The sequence below is a fragment of the Carcharhinus amblyrhynchos genome, chromosome 4 (genome assembly GCF_965287045.1).
Source record: "Carcharhinus amblyrhynchos chromosome 4, sCarAmb.v2.hapA, whole genome shotgun sequence".
Classification (NCBI taxonomy): Eukaryota; Metazoa; Chordata; class Chondrichthyes; order Carcharhiniformes; family Carcharhinidae; genus Carcharhinus; species Carcharhinus amblyrhynchos.
In genome coordinates, this window is record NC_137327.1 from 2,005,573 (window position 1) to 2,022,676 (window position 17,104).

Sequence of the window (17,104 nt, forward strand, 5' to 3'; positions counted from 1 at the left end):
ACCCTATTAACATGCCCTTCCATCTTCAGAGATCTGTGGACACCAAAGTGCCTTTGTTCCACAGAACTTCCTAGTGTCCTACCATTCATTGCATATTTCCTTGTCAAATTATTACTCCCAAAGTGTATCACTTCACAATTTTCAGGGTTAAATTCCCTTTGCCACTTATCTGCCCATTTGACCATTCTACCTATATCTTCCTGTAGCTCAAGACACTCAGCCTGTCAATCACTCGGCCAAACGTGCACTGCTGCCTCACAACGCCAAGAACCAGGGTTCAATTTCGGCCTTGGGTGACTATCTGTGTTGAGTTTGCATGCTCTGCCCATGTTTACATGGGTTTCCTCCTGTGGTCCTGTTTCCTCCCACATCCAAAGATATGTAGGTGAGATGGATTAGCCATTGTAAATACATGGAGTTACGGGGATAAGGCAGGGGAAAGGGCCGGCATAAGATTTGACATCTGAGAGTTGGTGCAGACTCAATAGGCTGAATGGCCTCCTTCTGCATTGTAGGGATTCTATAAATACAGAAAAAATATCTTAATGAGAGATCCCTTATTTTTGAACTGTGCCCCCTGGCTCTATTCTCTTCTATGTGCAAACATCCCCTCACCATCCAACCTGTCAAGTGCCTTCGGGATCTTATATGTTTCAATAAGATCACCTCTTATTCTTCTAAACCCCAATGGATACAGGCTCAGCCTGCTCAATCTTTCCTCATAGGATTCCTCATCCTAGGATCAGTCGATTGAACCTTCTCTAAACTGTTTCTAACACATTTATATCCTTTCTTAAATAAACTGTACACAATATTCCAGATGTGATCTCATCATTGCTGGGAACCGCTGCAGCAAAACATCCTTACTTTTATATTGCATTCCCCTCGCAATAAACACCAACATTCCACGCGCCTTCCGATCTTGCTATTCCTGCATAGTAATGTTCTGTGATTCACACCCAGATCCTTCTGTTTCTCAAAGTACTACAATCTCTCCATTTTTCTATTTTTCCTGTAAAAGTGGACAAATACACATTTTCCCACATTATACTCCATCTGCCAGTTGTTTTGTCGCTCACTTAATCTATCCATGATCCTTTGAAGACTCTTCACATCCTCTGGATAAGTTACTTTCTGACCTATCTTAGATCGTCAGCTTTTAGCAAACCTATCTTTACTCCCTTTATCTAGTCATCGACATAAATTTTTAAAAATTCTTTCATGGGATATTGCTGATTGGGCCAACATTTACTGCCCATCCCGAATTGTCCTTCAACTTCAGAGCACAGTGAAGAGTCACCCACATTGCTGTGGCTCTGGGGTCATATATAGGCCAGACCGGGTAAGGACAGCAGATTTCCTTCCCTAAAGGACATTAGTGAACTTGATGGGTTTTTCCAACAGTCGGCAATAAGAACATAAGAACATAAGAAATAGGAGCAGGAGTAGGCCATCCAGCCCTTCGAGCCTGCCCCGCCATTCAATAAGATCATGGCTGATCTGAAGTGGCTCAGTTCCACTTTCCCGCTTTCTCCCCATAACCCTTAATTCCCTTGCCTACCAAAAACCTATCTACCTGTGTCTTAAATATATTTAGCGAGGTAGCCTCCGCCACTTCAACGGGCAGAGAATTCCAGAGATTCACCACCCTTTGAGTGAAGAAGTTCCTCCTCAACTCCGTTCTAAACTGCTTCCCCCTTATCTTGAGGCTGTGCCCTCTAGTCCTGAATGAGTTCATGGTCATCATAGAGCCACAGAAAAATTACAACACACAAGGCCATTCGGCCCATCTTGTCCATGGAAGCCTGAGGACACCCAGGTGCTCTTTCTGATTGCACCCAGCCCATAATCTGCTAGTGTACAGCCCTTAAGGTGCAGATCCAGGTACATTTCAATAGAATTTAGGGTTTTTGCTCCATCACCAACTCAGGCAGCGAATTTCAGCCAACCACCATCCTCTTCATAAAAACGTTTTTCATGTTCTCTCTACATCTGCTGCCATTTATCTTGAATATATGTCCTCATCACTGAGAGGGGACGGTATGTGGTAATCAGCAGGAAGTTTCCTTGCCCATGTATAACCTGGTGCCATGAAACTTCATGGGTCCAGAGTCGTTGTCCAGGACTCCAAAGAGCAACTCCATCCCGACTTATATCACTGTGTCACCACCTCTGCTGGGTTAATCCTGCCAGTGGATTAGGACATATCCAGGGATGGTAATGGTGGTGAGTGAGACGTTATCTATGAGGTCTGATTTGGTGAGTATGATTCCGTCAGGCTGTTGCGTGCCTTGTCTGTGAGACAGCTCTCCCCAGATGTTAATAAGAAGAACTCTGCAGGGTCGACAGGGCTGGGTTTGCTGTTGCTCTTTCTGGTTCTCGGATGATGACTAACAAGGAAGTCAAAGGATGTTGGGCTGTGATGGGAATGCGAAGTTGAGACCGCAGTCAGATCAGCCATGATCTTATTGAATGATGGAGTAGGCTTGACGGGCTGAATGGCCTCTCCTGCTCCTAAACCATATGTTAGTATGTGTGCAGAACAGGAGGATTAGGGTTAGGGTATGTTTGGAAAACAGCAATCTATCAGATATAAAATTAACAATTGACCTAGCGTCAATTCTGTTTGCCAAAGAGAGTTCTAAGCTCCTGCCGCCTTTTACATGTAGAAGTGTTTCCAAATTTCAATCCTGAAAATTCTACCTTTAAGTTGTAGATTTGACCCCCCAGATTCTCGTAGATCCCTCAGCCAGTGGGAATAGTGTTTCTCTATCAACCCTGTCAGTTCCCTTATCATCTTGATCAAATAAGAACATAAGAACATATGTTCTTATGTTCACCCCATAACCTTCTCTCTTCTATGGACACAACCTTTTAGAGCCAGGTATCATTGCATTACAGTTCATCCAAGGCCAGTACATCTCTTTCTATCGTGACGCCCCAAACTGTGGCAAAAATAGTCCAACCCAGTGCTTTGTATGAAGCATTGCTTCCACTCCTATGTATTCCTGTCATGGAGATATATAAAGGTCAGCAATGCATTTGCCTTTCTGATTAGTTTCTGTGCCTGTTCATGACAGTTTATTGAGCTGTGTACCTGCCTCACCCCCAGTGTCTTTCGACTCACACTGTTTCATCTATTCACCATTTAGAAAGTTCCCTTCTCTATCTTTATTACAGCACACCCTCAGCACTGACCCTCTGACAGTGTGGCACTCACTCAATACTGCCTCTTTGACAGTATGGCACTCCCTCAGTACTGATCCTCCGACAATGCAGCACTCTTTCAGCACTGACCCTCTGACCGTGCCGCACTCCCTCAGTACTGACCCTCTGACAGTGTGGCACTCCCTCAGTGCTGACCCTCTGACAGTGCGGCACTCCCTCAGCACTGAACCTCTGACAGTGTGGCACTCCCTCAGTACTGACCCTCTGACAGTGCAGCATTACCTCAGTACTGACCCTCTGACAGTGCGGCACTCCCTCAGTAATGACTCTCTGACAGTGGCTTGATAACAGAAGACAGAGGGTGATTGAAGAGGGTTGTTTTTCAAATTGGAGGCCTGTGACCTGCGGTGTGCCTCAGGGATTGGTGCTGGGTCCACTGTTATATATCATTTGTATTAATAATTTGAATGAGATTTTAGGACGCATGGTTAATAAGTTTGCAGATAACACCAAGAATGGTGGCATAGTAGACAGTGAAGGTGGTTATTTAGGATTGCAACGGGATCTTGATCAATTCGGACAGTGGGCTGACGAATGGCAGATGGAGTTTAACTTAGATAAATGCGAAGTGATGCACTTTGATGGATTGAACCAGGGCAGGACTTACTCAGTTAATGGCAGGGTGTTGGGGAGAGTTACAGAACAAAGAGATCTAGGGGTCCAGTTCATAGCTCCTTGAAATTGGAGTCACAAGTGGACAGCGTGGTGGAGAAGACATTCAGCATGCTTGGGTTCATTGGTCAGAACATTGAATACAGGAGTTGGGACATCTTATTGAAGTTGTAAAAGACATTGGTAAGGCCGCACTTGAACTACTGTGTGCAGTTCTGGTCACCGTTTTATAGAAAGGATATTATTAACTAGGAAGGGTGCAGAAGATGTGTCCAGATCGCCAATAACCTGTCATGGTCCCTCCATGCGGATGCAGAGTTAAGAAAGCTCACCAACGCCTCTACTTTCTCAGAAGACTATGGAAATTTGGCTACGACTCTCACCAATGTTTGCAGGTGCACCATAGAAAGCACTCTTTCTGGTTATATCATGGCTTGGTATGGCTCCTGCTCTGCCCAAGACCACAAGGAACTACGAAGGGTCGTGAATGTAGCCCAATCCATCATGCTAACCAGCCTCCCATCCACTGACACTGTCTAAACTTCCCACTGCCTCAGAAAAGCAGCTCCATAGGTGGCATGGTGGCACAGTGGTTCGTGCTGCTGCCTCACAGTGCCAGGGACCTATATTCAATTCCCAGCTTGGGTCACCGTCTGTGTTGCGTTTTCACGTTCTCCCTGTGTCTGTGTGGGTTTCCTCCAGGTGCTCTGGTTCCTCCCACAGTCCGAAAGACTTGCTGGTTAGGTGCATTGACCTGAACAGGTGCCGGAATGTGGCGACTAGTGAATTTCCCAGTAACTTCATTAATTGTTAATGTAAGCCTTACTTGTGTCTAATAAAAAAAAATTCTATTTTTAAAAGCATAATTAAGGACCCACGGATCCTGGATGTTCTCTCTTCCACTTACTTCCATCGGGAAAAATATGCAGAAGTCTGAGGTCACGTACCAAACGACTCAAGAGCAGCTTCTTTCCTGCTGCCATCAGACTTTTGAATAGACCTACCTCGCACTAAGTTGATCTTTCTCCGCACCATAACAATGATGTAACGCTACATTCTGCATTCTCTCCTTTCCTTCTCTTATGAACTGTATGCTTGGTTTGCAAAGCATGCAAGAAACAATACTTTTCACTGTATGTTAATACATGTGACAATAATAAATCAAATCAAACCAAATCAAAAAGATTTACTAAGGTGCTAGAGGGATTTGTTGGTTTGAGTTATAAGGAGAGGCTGGATAGTCTGGGACACTTTTTACTGGAGCATAGGAGGCTTAGTGGTGATCTATAAAGTAATGAGGGGTATAGGTAAGGTAGATAGTCAATATCTTATCCCAAAGGAAGGGGAGTCTAAAACTAGAGGCATCGGTTTAAGGTGAGAGAGGAGAGATACAAAAGAGTCCACATTTGTTTCACACAGAGGGTGGTGAGTGTCTGAACCAAAATGCCAGAGATAATAGTACAGGCGGGTACAATTTTGTCTTTTAAAAAGCATTTGGATATGTATATGGTTAAGATGATATAGAGGGATATAGACCAAACGTAGGCAATTGGGACTAGCTTAATGGTAAAAACTGGTTGGCATGGACAAGTTGGGCTGAAGGGCCTGTTTCCATTCTGTAAACCTCTCTGACTCTAAGAGGAACCATCAGAAATTTGGTTTTAGTCAAAGGATGATTGATATTTGTCAAAATTGCGAATCTGTGCTTTGGGCACTGCAACTAAAGGGAAAATTAAAAGAGGTGAATAATTAAACCAGCAGAGAGAAATAGCAAATGAGTCATAGAGTCATTTATAGCACAGAAGGAGACCATTCAGCCCTTCAAGGAAGGAGCACTGAGTCAGGTAAGAAATTACCTGTTAAAAACTGTTTAAATCATTTAAAAGCATTTTCGCGGGCTTTTTTGTGTTTACTGCTTTAAGAATTCAAAGGGAGTGGATAGCAGGGATTTGTGGGTAAGCAGTGTTTTAAACCGCGCTAGGTTTAAAAGGAGGCCTGCTGTAGACAGCAGGCAGCGTTGGAGCGGGAAGCAGAGTGAGAGGGAAGCAGAGTGAGCTGCTAGGGCTTAGGATCAAAGGGCTTGAGAGAAAAGGGCCAGGTAAGTTTGAGTTGAAAACGGTGTTCAGTATTACTAAAGGGAATAATGGAGGGGCATGTGATGTGCTGTTTCTGTATGATGTGGGAGCTGGTGGACCCCAGGGTCCTTCCCAGTGACCATGTCTGCAGTAAGTGCAGGTTGCTGGAGGAGCTACAGCTCAAAGTAGATGAGCTGGCCTCTGAGCTACAGACACTGAGGCTCATCAGGGGGAGGGAGGATGCCGTTGATAATGGGGTGCAAGAGACATCCACACCCCCTAGACTGGCTAACTCTAAGGGTCAGGAACAGGAGGGTGGGGACCGGAGGAAGGAGGGTGGGGACTGGAGGCAGGAGGGTGGGGACTGGAGGAAGGGGGGTGGGGACCAAATGCCTCAGCCTCTCAATCTGCATAACAGGTTTGAGGCTCTTGCTTCCAGTGTGGACGAGAACGAGGGCGGTGAGGTTGGTGAGCAAACTGCACACGGTACAGTGATGCAGACACAGGACATAGACAAAGAGAAGGTGAAAAGGAATGTAGTAGTAATTGGGGATAGTGTGGTTAAGGGTATTGACACTGTCCTTTGTCACAATGACAAAGAGCACAGAAGGGTGTGTTGTCTGCCTGGTGCTCGGGTCCAGGATGTCGCATCTGGGCTGCAGAGGAACCTGGAGCGGGAGGGTGAGAATCCGGTCGTTGTGGTACGTGTGGGTGCCAACGACGTAGGCAAAATGCGAACTGAGGATCTGGGGAGGGAGTATGAAAAGCTGGGAATGGAATTAAAAAGTAGAACCGACAAGGTGGTTATCTCTGGGCTACTGCCTGAACCGTGTGCAGATGGGCGTAGGGTTGATAAGATTAAGGAAGTGAATGGGTGGCTCAGGGATTGGTGTGGGAGGAATGGGTTTGAATTTATGGGGCATTGGCGCCAGTATTGGAGTAGGTGGGACCTGTTCAGGTGGGATGGGGTTGGTCTGAACCGTGCTGGGACCAGAGTTCTGGCGAATCGTGTAGGTAGGACTGTAGACAGGGCTTTAAACTAATTGGGGGGGGGTTGGGGGGGGGTTGGGGGTGGGTGGGGGGGGGTTGGGGGTGGGTGGGGGGGGGTGGGGGGGGGTTGGGGGTGGGGGGGGGGGGTTGGGGGGGGGTGGGTGGTTGGGGGTGGGTGGGTGGGGGGGGGTGGGGGGGGGGTGGGGGGGTGGGGGTGGGGGGGGTGGGTGCGAAGGTAGGTGGGTGCGAGGGTAGGTGACATTACAGGGTTGAAAGTAAAGGAGAGGGTACAGGTAAGGGAAGAGGCCGAGGATGTCCCAATAATAGAGGGAGTAGGGGGCGTGAGTAAGGTTGGTGGCGTTCCTGCAAATAGGATACAGGTGAAGGCTGGGATGAAGGCACTTTATCTGAATGCACGAAGCATTCGGAATAAAGTGAATGAGCTGGTGGTGCAGATCAGCACAAATGGATATGATCTGGTGGCCATTACAGAGATGTGGCTGCAGGGTGACAGGGACTGGGAACTGAATGTACAGGGGTATCAAGTGTTGAGGAAGGATAGGCGGGAGGAAAAAGGGGGGGCGTAGCTCTGCTGATTAAGGATAGCATCAGGGTGGTAGTAAGGGATGATATAGGAGCCAAAGAGCAGAAAGTGGAATCGTTGTGGGTGGAGATTAGGAACAGCAAAGGGAGGAAGACACTGGTGGGTGTCGTCTATAGGCCCGCAAATAATGATCTGGAGGTGGGACGGGCTATTAACGTGCAAATAAATGCGGCGTGCAGGAATGGAACAGCGATAATTATGGGGGATTTCAATCTACATATTGATTGGTCGACCCATGCTAGATGCGGTGGGCTTGAGGAAGAGTTCTTGGAATGCTGCCGGGATAGTTTCCTTGAACAGTGTGTGTTGGAGCCGATGAAGGAGCGAGCTATCTTGGATCTGGTGTTATGTAATGAGGCAGGTAGAATTAGGGACCTTGTGGTGAAGGATCCTCTTGGGAAGAGTGATCATGGTATGGTGGAGTTTCTGATGCAGATGGAGGAGGAGAAAGTGAGTTCCCGGACCTGTGTCCTTTGTTTGAACAGAGGGGAGTACGATAGGATGAGAGAGGAATTGGCGAATGTTGATTGGGCGAGCGCATTGGAAGGTAGGTCTGCTGAGGAACAGTGGAGGATCTTTAAGGAGATCTTTCTTGGTGCTCAGCAGAAATTTATTCCGATGGTTAAAAAGGATCGTAGGAGGAGAGATAATCAGCCGTGGATAACGAAGGAGGTAGAGTATCAAATTAAAAGCGGATGCGTTTAGAGTAGCTAAGAGTAGTGGGCGAGAAGAGGATAGGGAGAGGTTTAAATATCAACAAAGAATGACGAAGAAGTTGATAAAGAAGGGTAGGATAAGCTATGAAGCTGGGCTAGCGCTAAATATAAAAAAGGATACTAAGAGTTTTTATAAATATATAAAAAGGAAGAGGCTGACTAGGGTGAACGTTGGACCCTTAGAGGATGAGACTTAGTGGTAGGGGATGGGGAAATGGCTGAGGCCTTGAATAACTTTTCTGTTTCGGTCTTCATGGAGGAGGATGTGAATAGTTTGCCGGCGGGTTGATGGGTTTTTGATAAGAGAGGGGATTAAGGATTATGGGGAGAGGGCGGGAAAGTGGAACTGAGCCACGACAGATCAGCCATGATCTTATTGAATGGCGGGGCAGGCTCGAAGGGCCAGATGGCCTACTCCTGCTCCTATTTCTTATGTTCTTATGTTCTTATGTGTTAGCGATGGAAAGATGGTAGGAGTGGAGGGCCTGAATGACATTATTGTTACTAGAGAGGCAGTGCTCAACAGACTGGAGGGACTGATTGTGGACAAGTCCCCAGGACCGGATGGAATGCATCCAAGGGTTCTGCAAGAAATGGCGGAGGTGATAGTGGATGCCTTGACGATTATTTTCCAAACCTCGCTGGATTCCAGGGAAGTGCCGGAAGATTGGAAAGCGGCTAATGTTACGCCGTTGTTTAAGAAGGGTGGCAGGCAAAAGGCAGGGAATTATAGGCCGGTTAGTTTAACGTCTGTTGTAGGTAAAATGCTAGAATCCGTGATCAAGGAGAAAATAGCGAGGCATCTTGAGGAGAATTGTTTGATAGAGCAGACGCAGCACGGTTTCGTTAAGGGGAAGTCGTGTCTGACGAATTTATTGGAGTTCTATGAGGATGTGTCTAGGGCAGTGGATAGAGGAGAGCCGGTAGATGTGGTGTTTCTTGATTTTCAGAAGGCGTTTGATAAGGTGCAGCACAAGAGGTTATTACAGAAGGTTAGGGAGCATGGAGTTGGGGGTAGGGTGTTAGTGTGGATAGGGGGCAGAGAGTGGGGGTTAATGGGTGCTATTCGGATTGGCGGTTGGTGACTAGTGGAATGCCTCAGGGGTCGGTGCTGGGACCTCAGCTATTTACCATTTATATAGATGATCTGGAGGAGGGAACCAAGTGTATGGTGTCGAAATTTGCTGATGACACCAAGATTGGTGGAACGGCAAATTGTGCGGAGGGTGTGGAAAGTCTGCAGAAGGATCTAGATAGGCTGGGCGAAAGGGCCTGGAAGTGGCAAATGGAATTTAATGTTGGCAAGTGTGAAGTTGTCCACTTTGGTAGAAATAATGGTAGGAAGGACTATTACTTACATGGCAAAAAACTGCAGCATACAATGGTGCAGAGGGACCTCGGGGTCCTTGTGCATGAGTCGCAAAAATCCAGCCTGCAGGTGCAGCAGGTGGTCAGGAAGGCGAATGGGATGCTGGCCTTCATAGCGAGGGGGATTGAATGTAAAAGTAGGGAGGTCTTGCTTCAACTGTACAGGGCACTGGTGAGGCCGCAGCTGGAGTACTGTGTGCAGTTTTGGTCGCCGTACTTGCATAAGGATATTTTGGCCTTGGAGGGAGTACAGAGGAGGTTAACTAGGCTGATACCGGAGTTGAGGGGGTTGAACTATGAGAAGAGGCTGAATAAACTAGGCTTGTACTTGTTAGAGTTTAGAAGAATGAGGGGAGATCTCATTGAGACATATAAGATGATGAATGGGATGGATAGGATAGAGGTGGAGAGGCTCTTCCCGCTCAGAAAGGACAGTAGGACTAGAGGGCACAGCCTCAAGATAAGGGGGGGACAGTTTAGAACAGAGTTGAGGAGGAACTTCTTCACTCAAAGGGTGGTGAATCTCTGGAATTCTCTGCCCGTTGAAGTGGTGGAGGCTGCCTCGCTGAATATATTTAAGACGCGGGTAGATAGGTTTTTGAGAGGCAAGGGGATTAAGGGTTATGGGGAGAGGGTGGGAAAGTGGAACTGAGCCACTTCAGATCAGCCATGATTTTATTGAATGGCGGGGCAGGCTCGAAGGGCTAGATGGCCTACTCCTGCTCCTATTTCTTATGTTCTTAAGTTCTTATGTTCAAGTCCTGGCTGGTTCTGTCTCAAGCAATCTCGTCAATCCTCTATTCCCATTGCCCTGAGTGTTTGTTTCCTTCAAGTGCCTATCCAGTTCCCTTCTGAAATTCAAATAAACAAAAACTGTAGATGCTGGAATCTGAAACAGGCAAATCTCAGAAAGTAGAGTAGGATCTGTAGGTAGAGAAATCAGAGTTAACGTTTCAGGTCTGTCTGACTCTTCATCTGAAGAGAGATGTTTTAGATATTAAACTGTGTCAGGAGAGGCTGCATCAAGATGTGGCAAATTTAAGAACAAGAGACAGATGGTCTGGTGTGGGAAAGAGTTTTGCCTTGAGGCAATACATTTGTGGGATTTTTTTAAAAAAGCATTTAAGATGGGGGGGAAAGATCCAGGAGGACTAATCAAAAGATGAGGTGTTGTTCCTCCAGTTTGCGTTGGGCTTCACTGGAACATTGCAGCAGGCCAAGGACCAACATGTGGACATGAGAGCAAGATACTGAGTTAAAATGGCAAGTGACTGGAAAGTTGAGGGTCACACTTGCAGATGGACCAAAGTTGTTCTGCAAAGCGGACACCCAGTCTGCGTTTAGTCTCTCCAATGTAGAGGGAGATTTCATTGGGAGCAGTGAATACAGTAGACCAAATTGAAGGAGATGCAACTGAAAGGCTGCTTCACTTGAAAGGAGTGTTTGGGCCTTGGTCAGTAAAGGAGCAGATGTTGCACCTTCTGCATTTTCAGGGAGGGTGCTGTGGGAAGAGGATGAAGAGTTGGGGTGATGGAGGAGTGGATCCAGAGTGTCACGGAGGGAGTGGTCACTGTGGAATGCTGATGGGGTTGGGGGGGGTGTTGTTTGGTGGTGGCATCTTGTTGGAGTTGGTGGAAATAGCAGAGGATGACCCTTTGAACGCGGAGCTGGTGGGATGGAAAGTGTTTTTCCAAAATGTAAAGGGCAGGAATTTCAAATGATTTGACAGCCTGAGAGTTCATAGACATTACCTGCCCATTATATCTACTCTAAAAAAATCATAAATTACACACTACAGGATAAGGCCCTGATCCAACAGAAAATGGATTCTGTTTGAACTCACTAAGTTCCCGCTCAGTTTCTGTTTCCTCCGAGTGTGAGTCATGCACTGGCCCCATTCCCCAACCAGTGGAAATACAATCTATTGGAAATGGGGGCAGGAGTTCTGGATCTGGGTACCAGAGCCGTCTTGGATAAGATGTGAAGTGTCCATGATTCTGTGAAAATCTGGATGTTTAGAAATGTGACATTAAGTCCATATTGCCTCTCTCTATCCCTGTAACCAAAATGCATCACCTCACACTTCTCTGTAATAAATTCCATTTATCACTTGTCTTCCCATTCTGTCAGCCAGTTGCAGGTGATTCCTGTCATCCTCACTGTTTGCTGCTCCTCAAAACCTGTTGTCCTCAGTAAAGTTGGAAATTTTACTCTATTTCAATATCCAAGTCATTCATAAGTATCAAAAAAATCAGTGATCCAAACACTGATCCTTGGGGAACACCACTGTCTATCATTCTCCAATCTGAAAAATAACCATTCACCACGACTCACTGCTTTCTGTCTTGAAGCTAATTTTTATCTAAGGTGATACAGATCATCCTATCCAATCAACTTCAATTTTCTTTATATTAATTTTCCCTATTGATACTGCAAGTAACATTAGTGCCACACAAGTGCCAGGCAATGACCATCTCCAGCAAGAGAGAATCTAACCATCACCTCTTGACATTCAATAGCATCACCCTCACTAAATCTCCCAGTACCAACATCCTGGGGATTACCATTTACCAGAAACTAAATGGATGCAGCCACATAAATATTGTGGCTACCAGAGCAGGTCAGAGGCTGGGAGTCCTGCGCGGAGCAACTCACCTCCTGACTCCCCAAAGCCTGTCCACCATCTACGTGGCACAAGTCAAGATTGTGATGCAATACTCTCTAATCGTCTGAAAGGATGCAGTTCCAATAACACTCAAGAAGCTCAGTACCATCCAGGCAAAAGCAGCCCACTTGATTAGCACCCCATCCATAAACATCCACTCCCTGCATGACCAATGCACATTGGCAGCCATGTGACAATCTACAAGATGCACAGCAGTGACTCACCACAGCTCCAAAGGCAGCATCTTCCAAACTTCCTCAGTGCTGACTGTCTGACAGTGCAGCACTCCCTCAGTACTGACCCTCTGACAGTGCGGCTGTCCCTCAGTACTGACCCTCTGACAGTGCAGCAGTCCCTTAGTGCTGAACCTTTGTATCTAACCCCTATCCTGTACCTGTCCTGGGAGTGTTTAATAGGGGATAGTTTAAAGGCAGCTTTACTCCATGTTTAACCCTGTACTGTACCTGTCCTGGGAGTGTTCGATGGGGACAGTGTAGAGGAGCTTTACTCTGTATCTAACCCCATGCTGTACCTGTCTTGGGAGTGTTTGATGGGGGACAGTGTAGAGCTTTAGTCTATCTGACCCTGTGCTGTACCTGTCCTGGGAGTGTTTGGTTTGGAGTACCTGCGCAAATCTTCAAGTCTTCATTCTACGATTGATTGGGTTGCTGGTTCTGTGCTGGGTTGATGTGAATTGTGTATCTGGAATGTGCTGCAACCACTTGGTGTCTGAAGTGGAACTGACTTTAAAAACTGTCCTCAGCTCTCTGTGTCCCTGCGTAGTTCCCATGACAGTGTGATTGGGGGCTAACTGTCTGGGTAATTGATCTACTTCTCCTGTTCACAGCTCCGACAAAAGGTCTCTTTAATGACAGCTTTGGAATATTCCGGTGCTGCATCTGGGATCCTGGCTCTGGGTGAAGTTTGCTCTGCTCTGAGCGCTGTGCTTGGAATGTTGCCCTATTTCCGAGTGAATGAGTGAGTTGTTCAAAGCCTCCTTTCTGTTCCAGTTAACAATCTGTGCAAAGTGGGGAAGTGCCCACACATATGAATGAACCTGTTGGGTTAGAGCGTGAGTTCTGAGCTCGACTGTGAGGTTTGTGTCACCTTGAGAAGTACACAGGAGAGTAACTGTATCCCGGTGTTCCGGTTGGGAAACCTCTGGGATCAGGTGGGACACTTGTTTCGCATCTGCCCAGTATTCATGGCTTGTGTAAAATACAATGAGGTATTGTGAAGCCAGCATTGCTCACACACACCCTCACTGTTTCCTGTCATTTACCTTCATTTAGTTGGGGTGGGGGGGCGAGGTGGTATAGGGGGTGCTGGTGAGGGTGGGGAGTGAGGAGGGTTCGGGAGGAAGGAGTGTGGGAGAGGGAGTGGAGTGCAGGGGAGGGAGAGAGCTGAGAGGGGAGGGAGAGGGCTGCAAGGGGGGAGGGAGAGGGATGCAGGGGGGAGGGAGAGGAGTGCAGGGGGAGGGTGAGAGGTGCAGAGAGGGAGGGAGAGGAGTGTGGGGGAGGAAGAGGGGTGCAGGGAGAGGGAGGGGGTGCAGAGGGAGGGATGTGGGGGTGAGAGGGGTGCAGGAGGAGAGTAAAAAGGGGGGTGGGAGAGAAGTGCGGGGGGAGGGATGCAGGGAGAGGGGTGCGGGGGCAGTGAGATGGGTGCGGGAGGAGGGAGAGGGGCATGGGGGGAGGGAAAGGAGTGCAGGGAGAGGGAGCAGGGGGAGGGAGAGGGCGGCGGGGGGGAGAGGGGTGTAGGGGGAGGGAGAGGGTGCGGGGTGCAGGAGAGGGAGAGAGATGTTGTGGGGGGGGAGGGCGGCGGTGGGGAGAGGGTGTGAAGGCAGGGATAGGGAGCAGGTGGGAGGGGAAGGAGTGCAGGGGAGGGATGAGGGCTGCAGGGAGAGGGAGTGGGGTGCGGGGGGAGGGAAAGAGATGTGGGGGGAGGGAGAGGGGTGCGGGAGGAGGAAGAGGGAGCAGGAGGAAGGAGAGATGTGTGGGGGGAGGGAGGGGGCATGGGGGGGTAGGGAGAGGAGTACAGGGGGAGGGAATGGGGTCTGGGAAGGGGAGGGAGAGGGATGTGAGGGAGGGAGATAGGTGCGGATGGAGGGAGAGGGGTGCGGGGGGAAGGAGAGGGATGCGGAGTAAGTGGGGAGGGGTGAGGGGGGTGGGCTGTGGGTGGGGAGATAGGAGTGCAGGGAGGAGAGGGGTGCGGGGTGAGAGTGAAATCAGTTCTCCCACTGATTCCATTTCCTTCCCAGCTGAATTACGTCACTTTGTCCTCACAGTGGGTTAGTGTTAGTGCCAGGGTCAGAGTCAGGGTTAGGGTTTGTATCTAACTCACCCCCAACTCCTGCCTTTAAAGATTAACATCATGTTTGTGATTCTAAAGCTGTGAATCTTGTAGAAATATAGAAAGTCCTGTTGAAATATAGTCAATCAGCACTTGGGAAAGCAATAATCTGTTTGACAGGAAAATGGGAGAGTTTCCCGCACTCTCTTGCGGATCTGCAGTAACTTACCCACTATAATGGCACAGGCACTAGTTAAACCAATCTCCTTTTTCAAAGCGACTCGTTCAGGGATGTCTCCCGGATCGGACAGGCCTTTCTTTGCCGGCATCGCTGTTCAGTTTTGCTGCAGAGTTTCTGGCTGCTTCTCGTTTACCCGTCTCCAGTCATCAGTCACCGAGACAAACAATTTCTGCCAAACAAGTTGGGGGTGAAGATTCCCTCCCCGCCTCCCCCCTCCCCTCAGTCCCCTGGAGAACAGCAGCTCACTGTATCAGCACAGAGAAAACGTTTGCAGCTCAACTAAATATGTCATTGGTTTTACATCCTAACTTGCACAAACTAGAACAGAATTTGCCTGCAGTTCCCCACCAGGAAGATTCAGAAAGGGTTTAACAGCTCCCCGCAGTTAAACAAAAAACCTTTCAAAGTTAGTCACCTGACTCTGAAGTAGGTCGTCAGTTTGTGATCCTTCAGCAACGGCCAGGGAAAGTCTAACGGAGAGAATCTCAATGAGAGCAACGCTGTTTCATTGATAATGTCTGCGCCTTTAGGAATAGAGGACCATTACGAAGAGGCCATTCAGCCCCTCAAACACATTCTGCAATTCAGTTAAATCTGTATCTTAACCTTGTTTACATGCCTTACATCCATATCCCCAGACAACCTTACTTGGGCATGGTGGCACAATGGTTAGCACTGTTATCTGAGTGCCAGGGACCTAGATTCAATTCCCAGCTTGGGTCACTGTCTGCGGGCAGTTTGCATGTTCTCCCCATGTCTGTGTGGGTTTCATCCGGGTGCTCCGGTTTCCTCCCACAGTCCGAAAGACGTGCTGGTTAGGGTACATTGGCTGTGCTAAATTCTCCCTCCGTGTACCTGAATAAGCACAGGAGCATGGCGACTAGGAGATTTTCACAGTAACTTCATTGCAGTGTTAATGTAAGCCTATTTGTGACACAAATAAATAAACTTTAAACTTTTATCTTCTTCATTGTTTGGGTGTGTGCATCCTGAAATGTCCTTGAGAAGGTGGTGGTGAGCTGCTTTTCTGAACTGCTGCCATCCAACAATTTTTCTTTTTTGGAATAAATGTGATGAAAGGATGTTTCACTCCAGGAATGATTCCACTGACAAATAAAGATCAAAGAAAATTACAGCACAGGAACAGGCCTTTAGCCCTCCAAACCTGCACCAATTATGCTGCCCGACTCAATTAAAACCCCCTACCCTTCTGGGGACCATATCCCTCTATTCCCATCATGTATTTATCAAGATGCCCCTTAAAAGTCACGACCGTATCCGCTTCCACTCCCTCCCCCAGCAACGAGTTCCAGGCACCCACTTCTCTCTATGTAAAAAATCTGCCTCGTACATCTCCTTTAAACCTTGCCCCTCGCATCTTAAACCTATGCACCCTAGTACTTGACTCTTCCACCCCGGGAAAAAGTTTCTGACTATTCACTCTGTTCATGCCTCTCATAATCTTGTAGGCTTCTTTCAGGTTGCCCCTCAGTCTCCGTCGTTCCAGTGAGAACAAACCAAGTTTCTCCAACCTCTCCTAATAGCTAACGCCCTCCATACCAGGCAACATTCATGTAAATCTTTCCTGGACCCTCTCCAAAGCCTCCACATCCTTCTGGTAGTGTGCAACAAGAATTGAACACTACATTCCAAGTGCAGCCTAATTAAGGTTCCATAAAGCTACAACATGACTTGCTAATTTTTAAACTCAATGCCCCGTCTGATGAAGGCAAGCATGCCATTTGCCTTCTTGACTACCTTCTCCATTTTCATTGCCACTTTCAGGGACCTGTGTACCTGTACACACAGAACCTTTTGCCTATCAATACTCTTAAGGGTTTTGCCATTGACTGTATATTTCCTATCTGTATTAGACCTTCCAAAATGCATTACCTCACATTTGTCCGGATTAAACTCCATCTGCCATCTCTCCGCCCAAGTCTCCAACTGATCTATATCCTGCTGTATCCTCTGATGGCCCTCATCGCTATCTGCAAAATCTAGGATCTTTTATAGTATTCAATAATACAGTTTACATATAACTCTAACAAATGAAGCAGCTTAACTTGTTAATGGTTGAACAATCTTTAGAAACGAAAGGAAACGACTTTAATTTTTAACTTATTACTGTTTCAGTTCCAAATAATCAACATTCCTCTTATTGACTTACGATGACACTTGAAATACAGTTGGCAACCAAAAATGTACTTGCTAGAATGAGTGTAGTCAGTCTTGAAACTTTTAGAGAGTATATGTTTCGGCAACTTGTGGAAAACCTCTAACTTCAAACAAGCCCCAGCCAGAACACAAAATTGT

The 17,104-nt window shown here is 47.4% G+C and overlaps 1 protein-coding gene across 1 annotated transcript in view; it reads right to left on the reverse strand.

The window, feature by feature from the left end:
• The window catches only part of LOC145341754 (large neutral amino acids transporter small subunit 2-like), a 73,396-nt gene extending 58,465 nt beyond the window's left edge, over nt 1-14,931 (reverse strand). Inside the window, exon 1 of the mRNA XM_080186662.1 lies at nt 14,777-14,931. Within this exon, the coding sequence (XP_080042788.1) occupies nt 14,777-14,876 (100 nt within the window). The 5' untranslated portion in view covers nt 14,877-14,931. The remainder of the gene's footprint in view (nt 1-14,776) is intronic.
• Nucleotides 14,932-17,104: the final 2,173 nt, after the last annotated feature.